At 38.7% G+C, this 17733-nt stretch overlaps 1 protein-coding gene across 2 annotated transcripts in view; it reads left to right on the plus strand.

The window, feature by feature from the left end:
- Hprt1 (hypoxanthine phosphoribosyltransferase 1) overlaps positions 1-15508 on the plus strand; it is a 35797-nt gene extending 20289 nt beyond the window's left edge. For both annotated transcript variants that reach the window (XM_021153055.3, XM_021153056.3), the window contains exons 4-9: positions 1234-1299; positions 5707-5724; positions 10157-10239; positions 13940-13986; positions 14158-14234; positions 14910-15508. In XM_021153055.3, the coding sequence (XP_021008714.1) occupies positions 1234-1299; positions 5707-5724; positions 10157-10239; positions 13940-13986; positions 14158-14234; positions 14910-14957 (339 nt within the window). In that variant the 3' untranslated portion in view covers positions 14958-15508. The remainder of the gene's footprint in view (positions 1-1233; positions 1300-5706; positions 5725-10156; positions 10240-13939; positions 13987-14157; positions 14235-14909) is intronic.
- Positions 15509-17733: the final 2225 nt, after the last annotated feature.

Raw genomic sequence — 17733 nt, forward strand, 5'->3', positions numbered from 1 at the left:
CTGAGAGATGGCTCAGCAGTTAAGAATACTGTCTCTTCTTCCAGAGGTCCTGAGTTCAATTCCCAGAAACCACACAGTAGCTGGCTCACAACCATCTGTTATGGGATCTGATGCCCTCTTCTGGTGTGTCTGAGGACAGCAACAGTGTATTCATATACATAAAATAAATAAATCTTTAAAATAAAATATATTCTTACATTTTCTTCTAATCTACTTATAGTTCTATTTTTTACATTTAGATTTTAGTCCATCTGGAATTTATTTTTGTGCATGGTGTGAGGTAGGAACCATGCTTTATTTTTTCCCAAATGGATAAGTAATTGACCAAATACCATTTGTTGAATAATTCATCTCCTAATTACTGACTCAAAATATCATCTTTGTCATATACTAAATTCTCATGTTTTTGGGTCTGTTTCTGGATTTTATTGGGTTCCTTGAACTTTTTGTCAATCACTGTGCTGGTTCTATACCAAGCTAATTGCTGCAGTTTTTGGTATGCTTTGCTGTCCCAGTAGAGTAAGTCCACGCTCTTTTAATCATCAGTTTTCTGTCTTAATACCAGCACATCCAAATTATAGCTATTCCCACCAACTATAGAGAGTGTTAATTACTCTCCTTTGAAACCTCTGTAAGGTTTTCTGCTAACTTCTCTACAAGCAGAAAGTGAGAACCTAAGAAGGATGTTCTAATAGTAGTTCTAATAGATGTTCTGACTAGTAATCAGGCCTGGTTTCTCAGACAGTTCTGAAGATGACCTGGATATGGGCATATCCAGGATATGGACATATTTTGGGGGCATATCTTCAGGGTTGAATGCGATACAGACCAGCTCCTACAACTTGTGTGACTCACAGGAATGGTTCAGGGCCAGAAGCAGACACCTGTCATGCTAATAAATTGTCCTTTGTAGTTGAGAAATACCTGATTGATGAGTAGCTATAATATGCCCACTCAGAAATTGACGTACTCTATTTTTAGAGCTCTTCATAGCATCAAATACTAGTAATGGTCAATTAAGATTTTTAATTTTTACTAATCTCTATGTGAAATTTACCTAGTCATTCATTTCTAGAAACCTAATTCTTATAATTTTTATAATTTAGAATAGCATAATTTTGTGGCCATTAGATAGCTAACTTCTTAAATCTTATAGCTTATATCTAATAATTTGAGAAGCTTGTATATATATACAAGAATTTGCATTTAAGTGATGTTCTTTTTTTCAACCAGAATGATCAGTCAACGGGGGACATCAAAGTTATTGGTGGAGATGACCTCTCAACTTTAACTGGAAAGGTATGTATCTTGAGGAGGAAAGAAAGAACATTTTTATACCAAGAAACATTAGTAGCTGCTTTCAACCACTTACTCAGAGGTACTTTATTAGTAGAAATAAGCTGGTATTGTTTAACTCTTAGAAGTACTTGATATAGATTAATATTATCTCCTGGACTTTATAGCCAAATGACAGCAGAGTATACCATTAACCCTCACAGTCTATATTGCTAATTACTGCTTTATTTTATTTTATTTTTCGAGACAGGGTTTCTCTGTATAGTCCTGGCTATCCTGGAACTCACTCTGTAGACCAGGCTGGCCTTGAACTCAGAAATCTACATGCCTCTGCCTCCCAAGTGCTGGGACTAAAGGCGTGCGCCACCACTGCCCGGCTTTAATTACTGCTTTCTATAATACTACTTTGAAAATCTAATTTGGGATCCTTCAGAAAATAGAGCTGGAGAGGGACAGTCTTTTTTTTTTAATAGATTAAAATGTAGTTTCATTTGAAGGTGTGTGTGCGCGCACAGATGCTTCTCTATGTGTATCCCAGTATCCAAGCCTGTGTGGTGCACACAGAGGCCTGAGGAGGTGTTAAAGTCATCAGAGCTGAAGTTACAAGCATTGCAGGATACACCACTTGTGATATGAGTACTGTGATCTTAACTCTAGATCTTATGGTTCTTACCCATGGCCCCACTCTACTCCTCTGTGATTATCTCTAAAAAGATAGAAAATTGGTATTATATTGTGGCTGGACAGCATTGATCAAAAACCTGGCTCAGCATTTCCTAACTGTGACATTTGGGGGGCAACCTCTGTACCCCGGAGGTAGGTAGACCTAAGGTGGTAGTGGTAGCTACTGCAGAGTTTTAAGAAGATTAAGTGATTTAGAGTTTCTGGTGAATAACTATATACTACTATGAGAGAAATCTGTAGAGTCGTCTTGCTTTATTTTATTTATTTTGTTACTTATTTAACATTGATTTATTTCTGTGTTCATGTTCCTGTGTGTGCATGTGTATGTACCTGTGTATGCATGTGTAGGGGGCATGTGTGAGTGTGTGGAGGTCAGAGCACAACTTACAGGAGTCAGTTCTCTCCTTCTACTGTACAGTTCAGGGGATTGTGCTCACATATCCAGCTTGGCACCACGTGCCTTTACCCGCTGAGCCATCTCACCAGCACTTGTTTTTCTGAGACACAGTCTTATTTAGAGTCCACACCATCCTTGAACATCTCTTATGTAAGTCAGGTTGACCTTGACATGGTGGTCCTGCTTCAGCCTCCCAAATGCTAGGATTGCAAGCATAAGCCCCCATACTAGACTGGGTATGTTTTCTAAGCTGCTGGTTATTTTTTACTTGTAGGCACTGTGCCATATATAAATGTATTAACCTGGTAACTTTCACAGTAATCTAGTGAAGGCAGTTATATTTCCATTTTGCAGATCAGGAAATGAAGCAATACACTTAAAAAGTTTCAAAACCTGCTTGGGATTATGAGATGTAAACAATCTCGAAGTCACGCAAGCAGGAAGTAGAAGAGCTTGCAAGCTGACACCAAATTCTTTCTTTCCTCTAGCGTTTAAGTTTAGTGCTTACTGCTTTCTTGCACTACTTACTCACTACTCACTACTTCCTTCACAGAAACTCTGTAGGGAACTTTAACAGAAAATGCTGGCATTCTGGAGGCCTGTATCAGGGTCATGCCAAACAAATGTCGCTGTCAGCAGTGTTTAGAACCTCTAGGGGCGAATTTTTAATCTGTTGGTTCTTGCTCTCTGCCTCTCTGCTGTCCATTTGGTGTACAACTGCCAGACCTCTTTCCCTTTTAGCATGGTTTGTCCATATTTAGAAGCTATTCGAAACCTGCCCTTCTATAATCAGTTTTCGGGGCTGGAAGGGGCCTAGCCTTCGAGGCCTGCTGGGATTTAGTTTGACCTTGTCTTCTTCACCTAATGGCTCTGTCTCACTACACAGCGCTGTGATCTTAAACAGAGCTCTGCTTCTAAAATAACTTCTCATAACAGCCACAATAGATTCTTTTTATTGTGGAAAACATCAAGGAATACAAATTTAGCTAAGTTAAATCTTGATGATAGGATTATGGGTTTATTTAAAACATTCTAATTTTTTGTGGAAATTTATCTTATGTGTATGCAAGTACAGACATAATGCACACATTTTCCCATTAATACTTGAAACGGTAGTCTTTGGATCCAAAATAACCTTTATTCAAACCCCTTTCTCTTGCCCTTCTCTATGTTTACTACTTTAGGTAGTTCATTTGACTACTAAGCCTCATTGTTTCCATTATTAAGTAGACATGTAGCTACTTGACAAAATAAACTCTCAGTGGTAGCAGTTCTTTCCCTCTCTCTGTATTAGAACAATAGTCTTTAAAATGTCCCAAATTTTTATATCTTTTTAAAATTTTTCTATGCATATCCTGACCTTTATTTTTTGAAAGATTTACTTACTTATTTTATTTATTTATTTATTTCTATGTATGTGAGTACACTGTACAGATGGTTATGAGCCTTCATGTGGTTGTTGGGAATTGAGTTTTAGGACCTCTGCTCGCTCCAGTTGGTCCCGCTTGCTCTGGTCAACTCCATTTGCTCAGTCCCTGCTCACTCAGGCCTAGAGATTTATTTATTACTATAAGTACACTGTTGCTGTTTTCAGACACACCAGAAGAGGGCATTGGATCCCATTACAGATGGTTGTGAGCCACTATGTGGTTGCTGGGAACTGAACTCAGGACCTCAGGAAGAGCAGTCAGTGCTCTTACCCACTGAGCCATCTCGCCAGCCCCTGACCTTTACTTTAAAGTGGCTTTTTCCTGCCTATAGAATGGGATGCAGTTGTAGCTTGTTTGCCAGAAGTTCTAGGCTTACATTCTTAGACCTGTGTAGCACTGTAAGATACTGCCTTCTATGGTAAATTGCTTTGAAACATGGACATATTAGATATTTTTCTTGATTATAATTTCCTTTTAACGCACAGCTTTGATTTTCCAAATATTTTCATGACCAGTCACTAAACAGATTTACCCACAGCATATGTATTTTTATTTATTTATTTATTTTTTTTTTTTTTTTGGTTTTTCGAGACAGGGTTTCTCTGTGTAGCCCCGGCTGTCCTGGAACTCACTTTGTAGACCAGGCTGGCCTCAAACTCAGAAATCCACCTGCCTCTGCCTCCCGAGTGCTGGGATTAAAGGCGTGCGCCACCACGCCCGGCTCATGTATTTTTAAATTACATTTGAGTTTTGGTAGTAATTTATCTTGTAAAGTACTTAAACTATAGGTTAAAGGAGATGAAGTATGTCTTTAGTTACTTTGAATACACACAATACCAAGGCAACTTATAAAAGAGAGCATGTAATTGGGAGCTTGCTTACAGTTTCAGAGGGTAAGTCTGTAATCATCCTGGAGGGTAGCCTGGTGGCAGGCAGGCAACATGACACTGGAGCAGTATCTAGAGCATACATGTTATATGCACATTGGATGCAGAGAGTACTAGAGACTAGACCCGGTGTGGGCTTTTGAAATGTCACTTTTGAAGCCCATTCCTAGTATATGCCTCCCCCAACAAGGCCACACCTATTAACCCTTCTCAAAACAGTTCCACCAACAAGGGATCAAGCATTCCATTGTAAGAGCCTATGGGGGGGGGATTTTTCGTTCAAACTACAAGGTGAGAAAGATTTTTGAATTTTCATGGACTCCAATGGATGCTGTGTACTCTCCCTTGATAATCACTAACTTAAAGTAATGAAGAAGACTTGGCAATTCTGATGTTATGGTTGTTTGGCAGAGTGAATTGAGAGCTATAGACTAACAGCATAGACTAAATCTGTCCAGTGAGTATTGTGCGCATGTGAAACGTCTGTCACCTTGTCCCTCTAACTAGCAATGCAGACCAGGCATGATAAATCACAATTGTAATCTTACTATTCAGTAGGTTGAGGCAGAAATGGTGCTGCCAGTTTGAGGACATTTTTGGCTACATTATGAATTCTAGGCCAACCTGGGCTACAGAGTAAAATTAACTAGAAGATTGCGTTGGGGTTGGGGTGGGTTTAAGGTGGATGTCTCTTCCCAGTTTCCCAAATACGCACACAACCATACTAGTTTTAGCTTGATGGAGAAGTAAACAATTTGCATTTTATATTATGTTAAATACATTATTTTTAAGGACATTTATACAGATTACAGTTCTTGGAATATTAGAGTCAAAATACATAAAAGGAGAGCTGGTTCAAGTTTTTCAGTTTACATATGAGTCACTGAGATCCAGAGAAATTTCACAAGTATGAATTTGGGTAATTTCTTAGAATTTGTTTTATGATTTCACTGATAATTGGGAATACTGTCTCACTTCATGTACTAATTTTCATTTCTCTGTTTTCTTCTAGAATGTCTTGATTGTTGAAGTAAGTTCTACATTTACTTTTAATATACTGTTTACAACTTTCTAACTTAGTGTATATAGTAATAAAGGTAAGTCAGGGGCACTTGCGTTTTCTAACCCTAAGAGAAGCCAGGTACAGTAGGGCATGTCTGGAATCCCAGATCCTCAGGGGGTTCATGAATTCCTGGGTTAGCCTGAGTTACATAGTGAGTTTAAAGACCGAGAAAATCCTTACTTTAAAAACAAAACAAAAAGACACAAACAAAAAATATATTTTGTAAGTGATGTGTTTTGCTGCTCATGAAAAAAGTTATATACTTCCTTTTTCAGTTTTGATTTTTTTCTTTTAAAACTAGTTATAACTATATAGAGAAGGGTGTGTGTGTGTGTGTGATTTAGTGTGTTAAGTTTTATTTTATGGAATGTTACAAGATTTTTAACATTTCATCTAAATAATATAAAAGTATCATATTCCTGGCAAGTGAGTGGAGTAAAGACTCAAGCCACTACTGTCTGGAGCCCATTGCTTTTCAATGTGTAAAAAACCAAAAGCATTAGCTAGGAGCTTGTGGGCTCAGAATCTTTGTGATAAAAACCATCAATCTTTGAGCAAACCTTGAGCTGATTCTGATACATGCTAAGCTTTAAGACGCATTGAATTACTCAGAAGTAAATGAGAAGACACTGTCTCATTAAGGCCTTCTTTGGCTGTCCTACATAAAACCGTACATTTCTATGTCTTCATCTTCCTATTCCTTGCCTACACGCAGACTTTATTTTTTGCCTGTGGCTTCCCTGTTTCACATCTGTCTGATTTGTTGAACTCTATACATGTATGTCTATACCACAGATTGTGGTCATCCTCCTACCTTGACTCTATTCCCTAGTTCTTCAGGATGCATCTTAATAGATTCTCATTGTGGCTTCAGAATATATATCAACTTCATTCTCCATCATTTTTCATTCTTTATACTTTTTGCATTTCCTAGAGCATCATTTTTCTATCTTCATTTTCTGTCCCTAGTAGTTGCTTTTCATTTTTATAATCTCTTGTTTCCTTTCCGCTTTTTGTAATATTTATGTTTGTGCATTGTTTTGTATGTCTGCTTGGGTATATATGTGTGTGCAAGTATGCATGCTTGTGCATAAGAACAGAGGCCAGGAGAGGATGTGTGTGCCATCCTCTTGCACTTCCTATTCTATGAGGCAGGGTCTCTCCCTAAACCTGGGGCTCACATTTTCTTACATAGGTCGGAAGCTAGCAAACCCCAGCAATCCTCCTGCCTCTTGTCTTTTCAGACCTGAGTTGTGATGGAAGCAGGATGCCTGGATTTTGTGTGAGTGCTGCAATACAAACTCCAGCTACTATAGTTAACCACTGAGCTACCTCTCCAGCCCCAATGCCCCTATTTTTTTAAACAGAAGAATTTTTATTCTTTGTTTTATGTGTGGTGCTAGGGATCAAACCCAGAGCATGCTAAATAAGTGCTCGACCACCAGGCGTCACCCTTGACTCTAGGTTTTTTCTGCTTCTTTGTTTGTTTTGAAAAAGAAGTAGGTAAATATCTCAGGCTAGACTCTTAACTCCCTCCATCTCACCTGCCTGTACCTCTCAAGTCAAGTGCTGGGATTATAGGTATCTGCCATCATCAGTGTCTCTTCTTCCCTCTCTCTTCCTCTTATTCCATCCCTGCTATCTTCCTCCCCTTCCTCCCTGTCTCCTTTCTTCCTTTCTTCTTTTCTTCCTTCAGCATGATCTTGTCATACAACTCAAGATGAGTTTTTTTCCTTCTATGAGACCTGGTCTTCATGTAGCCTAATCTGTTCTGGGTCTCACTATGTGGATCAGGAGCCTAAGCCTTCTGAATGCTGTCCATTACAATTGTGTGCCACCATACCTGCCCTCCAAGCTGGCTTTGAACCTACTGAGTAACCTGTGCTTCCTTTGAACTCATAACCTCTCTGCCTCAGCTTTTCACATGATGGAATTATAGGCGTGTGCCACCATTGGTCGGTTTGTATTTCTTTTTTTTTTTTTTTTTTTTTAATTTATTATATGTAAGTACACTGTAGCTGTCTTCAGACACTCCAGAAGAGGGCGCCAGGTCTCGTTACGGATGGTTGTGAGCCACCATGTGGTTGCTGGGATTTGAACTCTGTACCTTCGGAAGAGCAGTCGGGTGCTCTTACCCACTGAGCCATCTCACCAGCCCCTTGTATTTCTTTTTAAGATCTCTTCTCTTTTTTCAATTAGTTTTAGTCTACTGCATTTTGATTATGTTTGCGCCGTCTCTCTACTCCTCCCAGATCTCTCCTCCCTTCCCTACCTACCGAACTTTGTGTTTCTTTATTTAAAACCCATCAAAACAATTTGTGCTGCTCCTGTACTCTTGGATGTGTGACCATCCATCACTAGAATGGTCAACCCACCAGGAGACACATCCTTAAAGAAAGCTGACTCCTCTAGCTGCCGCTATCAATAATAGCTCCCTCACTATGGGTGGGACATGATGTCCACCTCCCCCACTCTATGCTGCCAATTTGTCTGTCTGAGCCTGCACAGGTTGTGTGCATGCATTCTCAACTGATGTCAGTTGATGAGTGCAAATGTTGTAGTGGGACAGAAAACATTTGTTTCTTTATAGTTGTCCACCACCTTTGGCTCTTTCTCTTTAATTAAACACAAAACACCTTTGTGCTTGCATGAGTGAGCATGATGACACAGAATGCACATGGAGGTTAGAAGAGCACTTTGTATCACTGCTTCTCTCCTTTACCATTTATTTACATGGAATCTAAGGATTGAATTTAGCTCACTAGGCTTGCATGGTAAACTGTACCCACAAAGCCAACTATCTGGTCGCTGTTCTTTTAAGTAACACATCTTCATCTCCCAACAGAGCAATCAGTATCCTTCACTATCATTTCTTATTTCTTTCTCCCCCTTCTCCACTTTCTAAGATTTGGTTTTTGAGGACATAGATGAGTGGGATTGCATACACAGTAATTGCCCTTTGTGTTTGTTTTTTTTTTACTTTTTTTTTTTTTTTTGAAGAAGAAGATCTCACTATTTTTCTCTGGCTGTCCTGGAACTTGCTATGTAAACCAGGCTGTCCTTGAACCATGTCAGGTTTATAAACACACACACACCCCACAAATAAAATAAATGTAGCTTTTAAAAAAAAGTTCATGTAGGATGATAGCACTGTACAGTTTCTGGTGTGATTGGCCAGATGAGGGACAATTTTCTCCCTGACTATCCAGGGGTAGCTCTCAACTACAAAGATCATCCCTCAAGTCCTACTACACAGCCCTGTCACAGCATGACAGCTTTTTTTTTTTTTTTTTTTTTTTTTTTTTTTTTGTTTTTTTTTGGTTTTTTTTGTTTTTCGAGACAGGGTTTCTCTGTGTAGCCCTGGCTGTCCTGGCACTCACTTTGTAGACCAGGCTGGCCTCGAACTCAGAAATCCGCCTGCCTCTGCCTCCCGAGTGCTGGGACTAAAGGTGTGCGCCACCACGCCCGGCTACATGACAGCTTTTTAAACCAGCAGGAGAGTTAGGTTTCGAGCCCTGATATTCATTGTGGTCTATCTGTTTTATGGATTTTTATCTGTTTTCTGATTTTTTTTTATGGTACTGGAGAATCTAGGGCATAATGGGTGCCATGTGGGTGTATATCACTGATAAAGTCATTTTACATAGTAAAACTTATTATTTAGATGCTTTTAAAGATAATACAAAGTGGGCTGGAGAAATGGCTCAGAAGTTAAGAGCATTGTCTGCCCTTCTAGAGGTCCTGAGTTCAATTCCCAGCAACCACATGTTGACTCACACCCATTTATAGTTAGATTTGGTGCCCTCTTTTGGCCTGCCGGCATAATGCAGGCAGAACATTATATACATAATAAATCTTTCTGTAAAAAGATAATACAAAGCAACGTTTCTTAGAGTATCAAAGTTTGGGATGTTAAGAGTCCCTATCTTTAATTTACAAAAAAAAAAAAAACCCTAATATATCTTTTACAGAATTAAACATGGTAATTTATGCCTGCAACCCTATCTCTTAAGGAGTCTAAAGTAGGGGGATCTTGAGTTTAAGGCCACCAGCCTGAACTACATAGCAAGACCCTGTGTGAAATACAACAGAAAGATTTGTGTATGTGTGCAGTGTTTACATGTATACGTTCCATTTACTGTTTTTGACCTTGCCACATCTATGCAATCTAGTTCTGGGGATTGATATTCCCTCTGCTTACTTAGAGCCAGATAGGTTACAAGTTCCAGACTATCTCTGTGTGAATTGTGATGAGATTTTGTGTATACTAAAAATGAATGACATTGTGTCGTAGAATACTAGAATATTGCATTTGGAATTGTATGTTTGTAATAAGGACAATTTTTTTTAAATTGTGGTGGTTTTTTTTACCATTAAATGTCTCTTTTCTTTTTAAAAGGATATAATTGACACTGGTAAAACAATGCAAACTTTGCTTTCCCTGGTTAAGCAGTACAGCCCCAAAATGGTTAAGGTTGCAAGGTATGTATGCCATTTTAAAGTAGAATGTTTTCCTTATTTAAAATATTGAGTGATTGCTTCTTTGTAAGGAGACATGCTTTCAGCTTTCGTTTTATCATTACAGAGTAATGTAATCTTAAAACTCAGGACAGTATCCTTTGTAATTTTATTGTGTATTAATAAGCCATTATAGTCAATTCCTTGTCTAATACAGTATACCTAAGGCCTTGGATCTAGAACTACTTCAGGTGCTAAACTCCCTAGATGTTCAAGTCCTTCATAAAGAATGTCAGATGAGCCGGTGAGATGGCTCAGTGGGTAAAGTCATCTGCTGCCAAGCCTGACAACCTGAGTTCAATCCTGGGATGCATGTGGTAGACATAGAGGACTGACTCCCTCTGACCTCCATGTGTGCCACAGCACATACCTCCCTCCTACACTCAAGTAAAATAAGTGCAGTTTTTAATGGCAGGAGTGTTTGCACAGAATCCATGCATACTCTCCCATACACTGTAATACCTACCACAGTGTTAATACATATAATTATGCTAAATTATTTAGGGAAATACATATATTTATAGTATGGTTTCTTAGAATATTGTTTATTTTATTTATGTGTGTAATATATGTATTATGTGCAGGTGAGTACACACTCATGCAGATATGTGAAGGCCAGGGCAGGACTGCCCTTTACTCTGTTGCCTGAGACATGGTCTCTAACTGAGCTGTAAGCTCAAAGTTTTAGCCATGCAGGCTCGTTGGTGAGGTTTTTGAATCTATCTCTAGCCCCAGCGCTGGGGTCACAATCACATACAGCCATGGGCAACTTTTTAATGTGAATATTAGGAGTCAAACTCAAGTGCTTGTGCTTGCAGACCAAATACTCTTATCCACGGAGCCACCTCCCCAGTCCCTAGAATGTCTAGTCTCGATACACAAGTTTTTAGAAATGGAACTCTCACATATATACAGAGTTATGTAACAATTGCTGTTTCAGCATGTTACTTATATCAAATTTGTCCTGAGTGACATGGCATATGATCTGAGGTCCCCTTGTGAAATTGAAATAAATCATACCAAAGGTAGTAACAAGTGGTAGACCCTGCACATCTGCATCTTCTGAATTAGAGTGGTGAGTGAGGCATTCTATTTTGTGTTGTCACTGAAATTGTACCATGCTTGCTTCCTTTTTCTGAAGTCTCACATCTTACTATATCTGGGTATTTGGCTTTTGTTTTCATAGTTTTCTGTTTTTATCCTTGGTTATAGTTTGATTCTACAAGAGTTGTTATCTCCACCTTATAGATAAGGATACTGAAGCTTAGGGAATTGCCTACAGATACAGAGCTAATAAGCTATAGAGAGAAGATTTGAACACAGGGAACCTGGCACAGTTGATGCTTCTGCTATTTTAAGTTGGGTTTTGTTGTTAAAAGTAACATCTTTTTTATTGTGTTGTTGCTGTTGCTTTTTGCTTTATTTTTACTTTATAGTTTCATTTTTACTTTAATAATTTTTGACTGCTCTGTGCTTTGTGTAGAGGAGAGGTCGGGTCTTTTAATTTTGTCTTTTCCTGAATGATTAATTGGCTCTTAATTTTTTTAAAGATTTATTTATTTATTTATTTATTTATTTATTATATGAGTATACTGTTGCTGTCTTCAGACATACCAGAAGAGGGTGTCAGATCTCATTACGGATGGTTGTGAGCCACCATGTGGTTGCTGGGATTTGAACTCAGGACCTTCGGAAGAGCAGTCAGTACTCTTACCTGCTGAGCCATCTCTCCAGCCCCCGGTTCTTAATTTTTAAAAATTTACACTTATTTATTGTGACAGGAATATAGGCACGTGTCACTTGCACTTGTGTTGGTCAGAGGACAGCCTAAGATTCTTTCTACCTTGTTGGTCTTGGGTCGGGGTGGAACAGTTTGGCAGTCTTGATAGCAATAGTCTCATACACTGTGCTATGTCTGCTGACCAATTAAACTAGCTTTATAAAATCTTTTTAAAAGATCAAAGTATCTATAAAGTCTTTGAATCTCTATAATTTTAATAAAACTTATTTCAGCAATTTGTCTTCATGGACTTTTTGGATAGATGGCACAAATATACCTCAGTGAGTTTTTGCCATGCTGAAGGTGAGATGTGCTCAGAGAATACTTGGGTAATTTTTGATGATGTAGTTGTCCTACGCAAGTGTGTTTTGGTCTTTTCCCAAACTAAAAATTAAGAAGTCTTATTTGGTAGTATTGTAAGATAGTGTGGTCACTCTAGAAAGCAGTTTCTTTAAAAACTGCACAGAGAACTACCAGAAGACCCTAGACGTTGTACCGGAGTACTTATCCCTGAGAAGTGAAAATATATGTTGATATAAAAATCTGTATTGGTTTATAGTCAGGTATGGTGGTTCACCCCTGTGATCTCAGCTTTTGGAAAGTGAAGGCAGGAGGATCACACTGAATTTGAGACAAGCAGCCTGAACTATCTAGTGAGAACCTGTCTTCTATCTCCCTACTCAAATACGACTGTTCACGTCATTTGTGATAACGCAGAATTAAGAAGAACAAAATTTGAAACCATCTGAAGCACATTTATACCATGAAATCAGCAATAACTAGGAACAGCCATCACTATGCAGCAGTTGAGATGAGTGTTACTGGAGCTGTACAGTATGCTTCAGGAGGACAGAAAGCAGGTGTTCGCTCTTTCTGTTTAAAATGCTTACCTGTCTCCCAGTTTTGAGATGCCCAAGATTTTTAATTTTTTTCAAGGCTATTATAATAGTAGGACAGCAAAGGCAAAGCAATAAAACTGTATGATTCTACTTACATAACCCCGTTTGAAATGACAGATGAGAATGGATTAGGGGTTACAGGGGTTGAGAGAATACAGGAGGGAGCCTTGCATGAGTCAGAGTGTCTTGATTGTGGTAGTGATTAGACTAGTCTCTATGTGATTAAAATTGATGAAATCTGTACAAGGCTGCTTAGTTCACCAATGCCCATGTTCTGGTTCTGATAATCTGCTGAAATATGACACTAGAGGCCTTTGTGTGTGATTGTTTTTGTTTTTTTTTTTTGTGACTTCTGTGAAAATAAAAATAAAAATTTTGAAAGCCATTAACTTTTTTTTTGGTGATATTAGGGTTTCAACTCTGGTTGTATGCATATATGACAAGCATTAGATAACTAGCATTTAACTTTGTAGTTTTATATAATTATGTAATCAAACTACATTTATAAATTCATGATTTCTATAAATAATAAAGGTATAAGTTAAAATATAAAACTGCTTAAAACTTACATTTTTAGCAAGAGTCAAATAGTTGAAAATGTAATTAACTAAAAAATGGAGTGAGTAACTCAGTGGTCGAGTACATTCTTAATGTGATCAAGGCTCTGAGTTCAGTATCCACTGCAAAAAATTCCCATTCGTGAGCCAGTTATTACAAGTATTAATGAAAGAGCATGTCTTACCTTCTTTAGTTAGGATTCTGCTCTCAGAAGCATCTTACCAGCTTCCAGGTGGTGATCAGTCGCGGGCCTTGACCTTCATGTGACCTCTCTGTGATTTAGTTCTTCTCCCTTTCGGCCTTCCTATGGATCTGCAAAGCTGTCCTTATTCTGAATGCAGATGATACTACTTAAGAACACTAATGTTTTCTTTGTAATGCTCTGTAGTCTTTCCATATGCCACATGTAATTTTTTGTAATTAACAGCTTGCTGGTGAAAAGGACCTCTCGAAGTGTTGGATACAGGCCAGACTGTAAGTAGATGCCTTTTGGCCAGTCATTTATCCATCTTATAACTGAAAAAGTTAACTATGAAATGGCTTAGAGTTACTTTAGAGAACATTTGTGAGGAAGGTACATTTGCAAGAATTAGATTTGAAAGTATTATTTTCTCTAAAGAATAAACTATGATTATTTATTTACAGTTGTTGGATTTGAAATTCCAGACAAGTTTGTTGTTGGATATGCCCTTGACTATAATGAGTACTTCAGGGATTTGAATGTAAGTAATGCTTTTTTTTTTCTCGCTCTCATTTTTCAAAAACCCACATAAAAATTTAGGAAAGGGAAGAATTGTTTTCTCCTTCTAGCACCTCGTAATGTGACCAGACTGATGGTTCCCATTAGTCACATAAAGCTGTAGTCAAGTACACATGTCCTTAGAACTGGAACTTGGCCAGGCTAGGGTGACACTTCTTGCTGGCTGAAGTAATTGAACAGCCTTAATATACAAGAACTGTCTTATTGTTATTTCACATGATATAGCCATAAGTAAGAAATAAATGATTCAGTTTCAATTTTGTAATTGACTCTGCTTCAGATTCCTGCCTCCCACTCTGGAGGCAGGAAGGAGTCTTCTGGGTGAGTTTATAAGCATGGTCCAGGAGCAGTTAGAAAGACTACATGGGCAATATTACCTAAAGCGTGTTTTTTATTTCACTTACCCGGGCCCCTGTTTTGATTTCAGCTTTATGTTTCTCAAAGTTACATACTAAGACAAAGAAAAAGCAAACTAATGGACTATAATTCTGCTTTGTTTTCAAAATATGTCCTCTTCAAGTTGCTGGTCCAAAATACCTTGTTTGGTAGGAACCCAGACAACGTAGGAGGACTCTTTAATGCTGTTATTGCCTCTTTAGAATCTGCTTTTCTAATGTGAATGTCTTTTATTTTATAGCATGTTTGTGTCATTAGTGAAACTGGAAAAGCCAAATACAAAGCCTAAGATGAGCGCAAGTTGAATCTGCAAACACGAGGAGTCCTGTTGATGTTGCCAGTAAAATTAGCAGGTGTTCTAGTCCTGTGGCCATCTGCCTAGTAAAGCTTTTTGCATGAACCTTCTATGAATGTTATTGTTTTATTTTTAGAACTGTCAGTTGCTGCGTCCCCAGACTTTTGATTTGCACTATGAGCCTATAGGCAGCCTATCAGTTCCCTCTGGTAGATTCTCGCTTATCTTGTGAGAAAAACAAATCTCTTAAATTACCACTGTTAAATAATAATACTGAGATTGTATCTGTAAGAAGGATTTAAAGAGAAGCTATATTAGTTTTTTAATTGGTATTTTAATTTTTATATATTCAGGAGAGAAAGATGTGATTGATATTGTTAATTTAGACCAGTCTGAAGCTCTCAATTTCCTATCAGTAACAGCATCTAAGAGGTTTTGCTCAGTGGAATAAACATGTTTCAGCAGTGTTGGCTGTATTTTCCCACTTTCAGTAAATCGTTGTCAACAGTTCCTTTTAAATGCAAATAAAAAAATTCTAAAAATTTGCCACTTTTTGAATTCTTTCATGTAAAAGTCCTTAAAACTAAGGACTGTCTCTTTAAAGAAATTCTCCATGTCTGTCATTTCTCTACAGATTAATTTAGTACAGTTTTCCATGGGTTCCCCTTTGCTTACGTTTTAGTAGCTTATTTAATTGTACTCCTCAGCAAGTATTGCAGGTCGTGGTTATCTGGTGGAATGGGTTGGTAGGGCGAGGGAAGCGTACTGGAAACAGTAAATTACAGACACTCAGCTCCATTTCCTAGCCTGTCTTCTATTAAAAAGAACATGTTTTCTCCTCGTTTTCTGTGAGGTTGTTCAGACTACAATCTGACCTATAGTTTGTTTTCAGGTATGTCCTGTTACCCTTTTGGTGTGGATAAAGCTTTATTGACCAGAGAACAGTAACAGTAAAACATTGTTTTGTCTTTTGGGAGTAAGAAATATTTGGGACCAAAAGTCCTGTTTGCCCTCTTGTTATCACCAGGTATGAGCTAGCAACCTTGTAGCACAGTACATATTTACATTCCTTTCAGACTGTGTTCTTATTTCTAGCAGTGAAGTAGGGAACTTTAAACGATAACAAGAACTTGCTGCAGTTGAGCTAGTGAAATGGGTCAGTGGGCAAAGGTTTGCTGCCATCCCTAGGAGCACCTGCATGGTGAAAGGAGAGGACTCCAGAAGTTGTCCCCTCGCCTCCACATACCTACTAAGCTGACGAATAAATGTAATTAAATAAAAAGGCTGCCAAACTCCTCTAACTTCCTAATTTACAAGATATTTTTCCTTCTGTCTTCTCATTTCTTCTGCATAGCCTGGTGGTATTAATGTGAATGCAGTGTCAAGTAACTCCTGAGTCCTTTCCTACCATAAAATGTCACCTACCAAGGTCCACCTGGATCCTCTAGTTAACACTTTGCTCGGCTCCCACTGCAGAGCCTTCTTAGTCCTTTCATTCCGTTCAACTCTGTTGGGTTGAGCCATGTAAGATGACCATTTTTATAGGTAAAGCAATTCCCTACTTTGCTGTTGGCAGTTTGAGGTGATTAAATGAATAGCATGCCATGTAGTTTACATTTGTTTTTTGTTTTTGTTTTGTTTGGTTTGGTTTGTTTGTTTGTTTGTTTGGGTTTTCAAGACAGGGTTTCTCTGTGTAGCTCAGCTGTCCTGGAACTCACTCTGTAGACCAGGCTGGCCTCGAACTCAGAGATCCGCCTGCCTCTGCCTCCCAAGTGCTGGGATTAAAGGTGTGAGCCACCACGCCCGGCCTTTGTTTGGTTTTTTGAGACAGGGTTTCTCTGTATAGCCCTGGATGTCCTGGAACTCACTTTGTAGACCAAGTTGACCTCGAACTCAGAAATCCGCCTGCCTCTGACTCCCGAGTGCTGGGATCAAAGGCGTGTTCATTTTTTTTTACTATTTGCCTAACCCCCTGCTAGAATATAAGTTCCATAGGAGGCAAACCATTTTGTTTGTGACAAGGTCTGTCTATCACATACTTCCAGCTTTCCTAGAGCTCACTATGCAAACCATGCTGGCCTTGAACTCACAGCCAGCCATCTACCTCTACTTTCCTAGTGCTCAAATTAAAGGAGGTGTGCCACCATGCCCAGCAGGCAAAACATTTTTGAACTATCTTTTTGTCTACACTGAGGCAGGGCTCTCTTAATCCAGACTAGCTTCAAACTCAGGACACTTTTGCCTCTGCCTGCCAACAGTGTGGATTCTAGCTGAGTTGCAGTCTGTCATTCACTGCTCTGCATTAGATGAGTTGACCAGTGTCTAGAAAATAGGAGCCTAGGGGGCTGTTGAGATGGCTCAGCTCATAAAGAGCACTGACTGCTCTTCTGAAGGTCTTGAGTTCAAATCCCAGCAACCACATGGTGGCTCACAACCACCCGTAATGAGATCTGATGCCCTCTTCTGGTGTGTCTGAAGACAGCTACAGTGTACTTACGTATAATAATAATCTTTGGGAGTAAGAGAGCGGGGTTGACTGGAATGGGGGGTGGGTGACCAGAGCGAGCAGAGGTCCTAAGAATTCAATTCCCAACAACCACATGAAGGCTCACGACCATCCCATACAGCAACAGTGTGCTCACATATATTAAATAAATAAATCTTTTTAAAAAAGAAAAATTAAGAGCTTACATGATGGTTGTTGAATGAGTAAGTAGCTAAGAGCTGTGGCCCAGCTCTGGGCTAGATTGTCTACTCTTTACTTAATTTG

The sequence above is a fragment of the Mus caroli genome, unplaced genomic scaffold (genome assembly GCF_978045245.1).
Source record: "Mus caroli unplaced genomic scaffold, Mus_caroli_1 scaffold_5, whole genome shotgun sequence".
Lineage (NCBI taxonomy): Eukaryota > Metazoa > Chordata > Mammalia > Rodentia > Muridae > Mus > Mus caroli.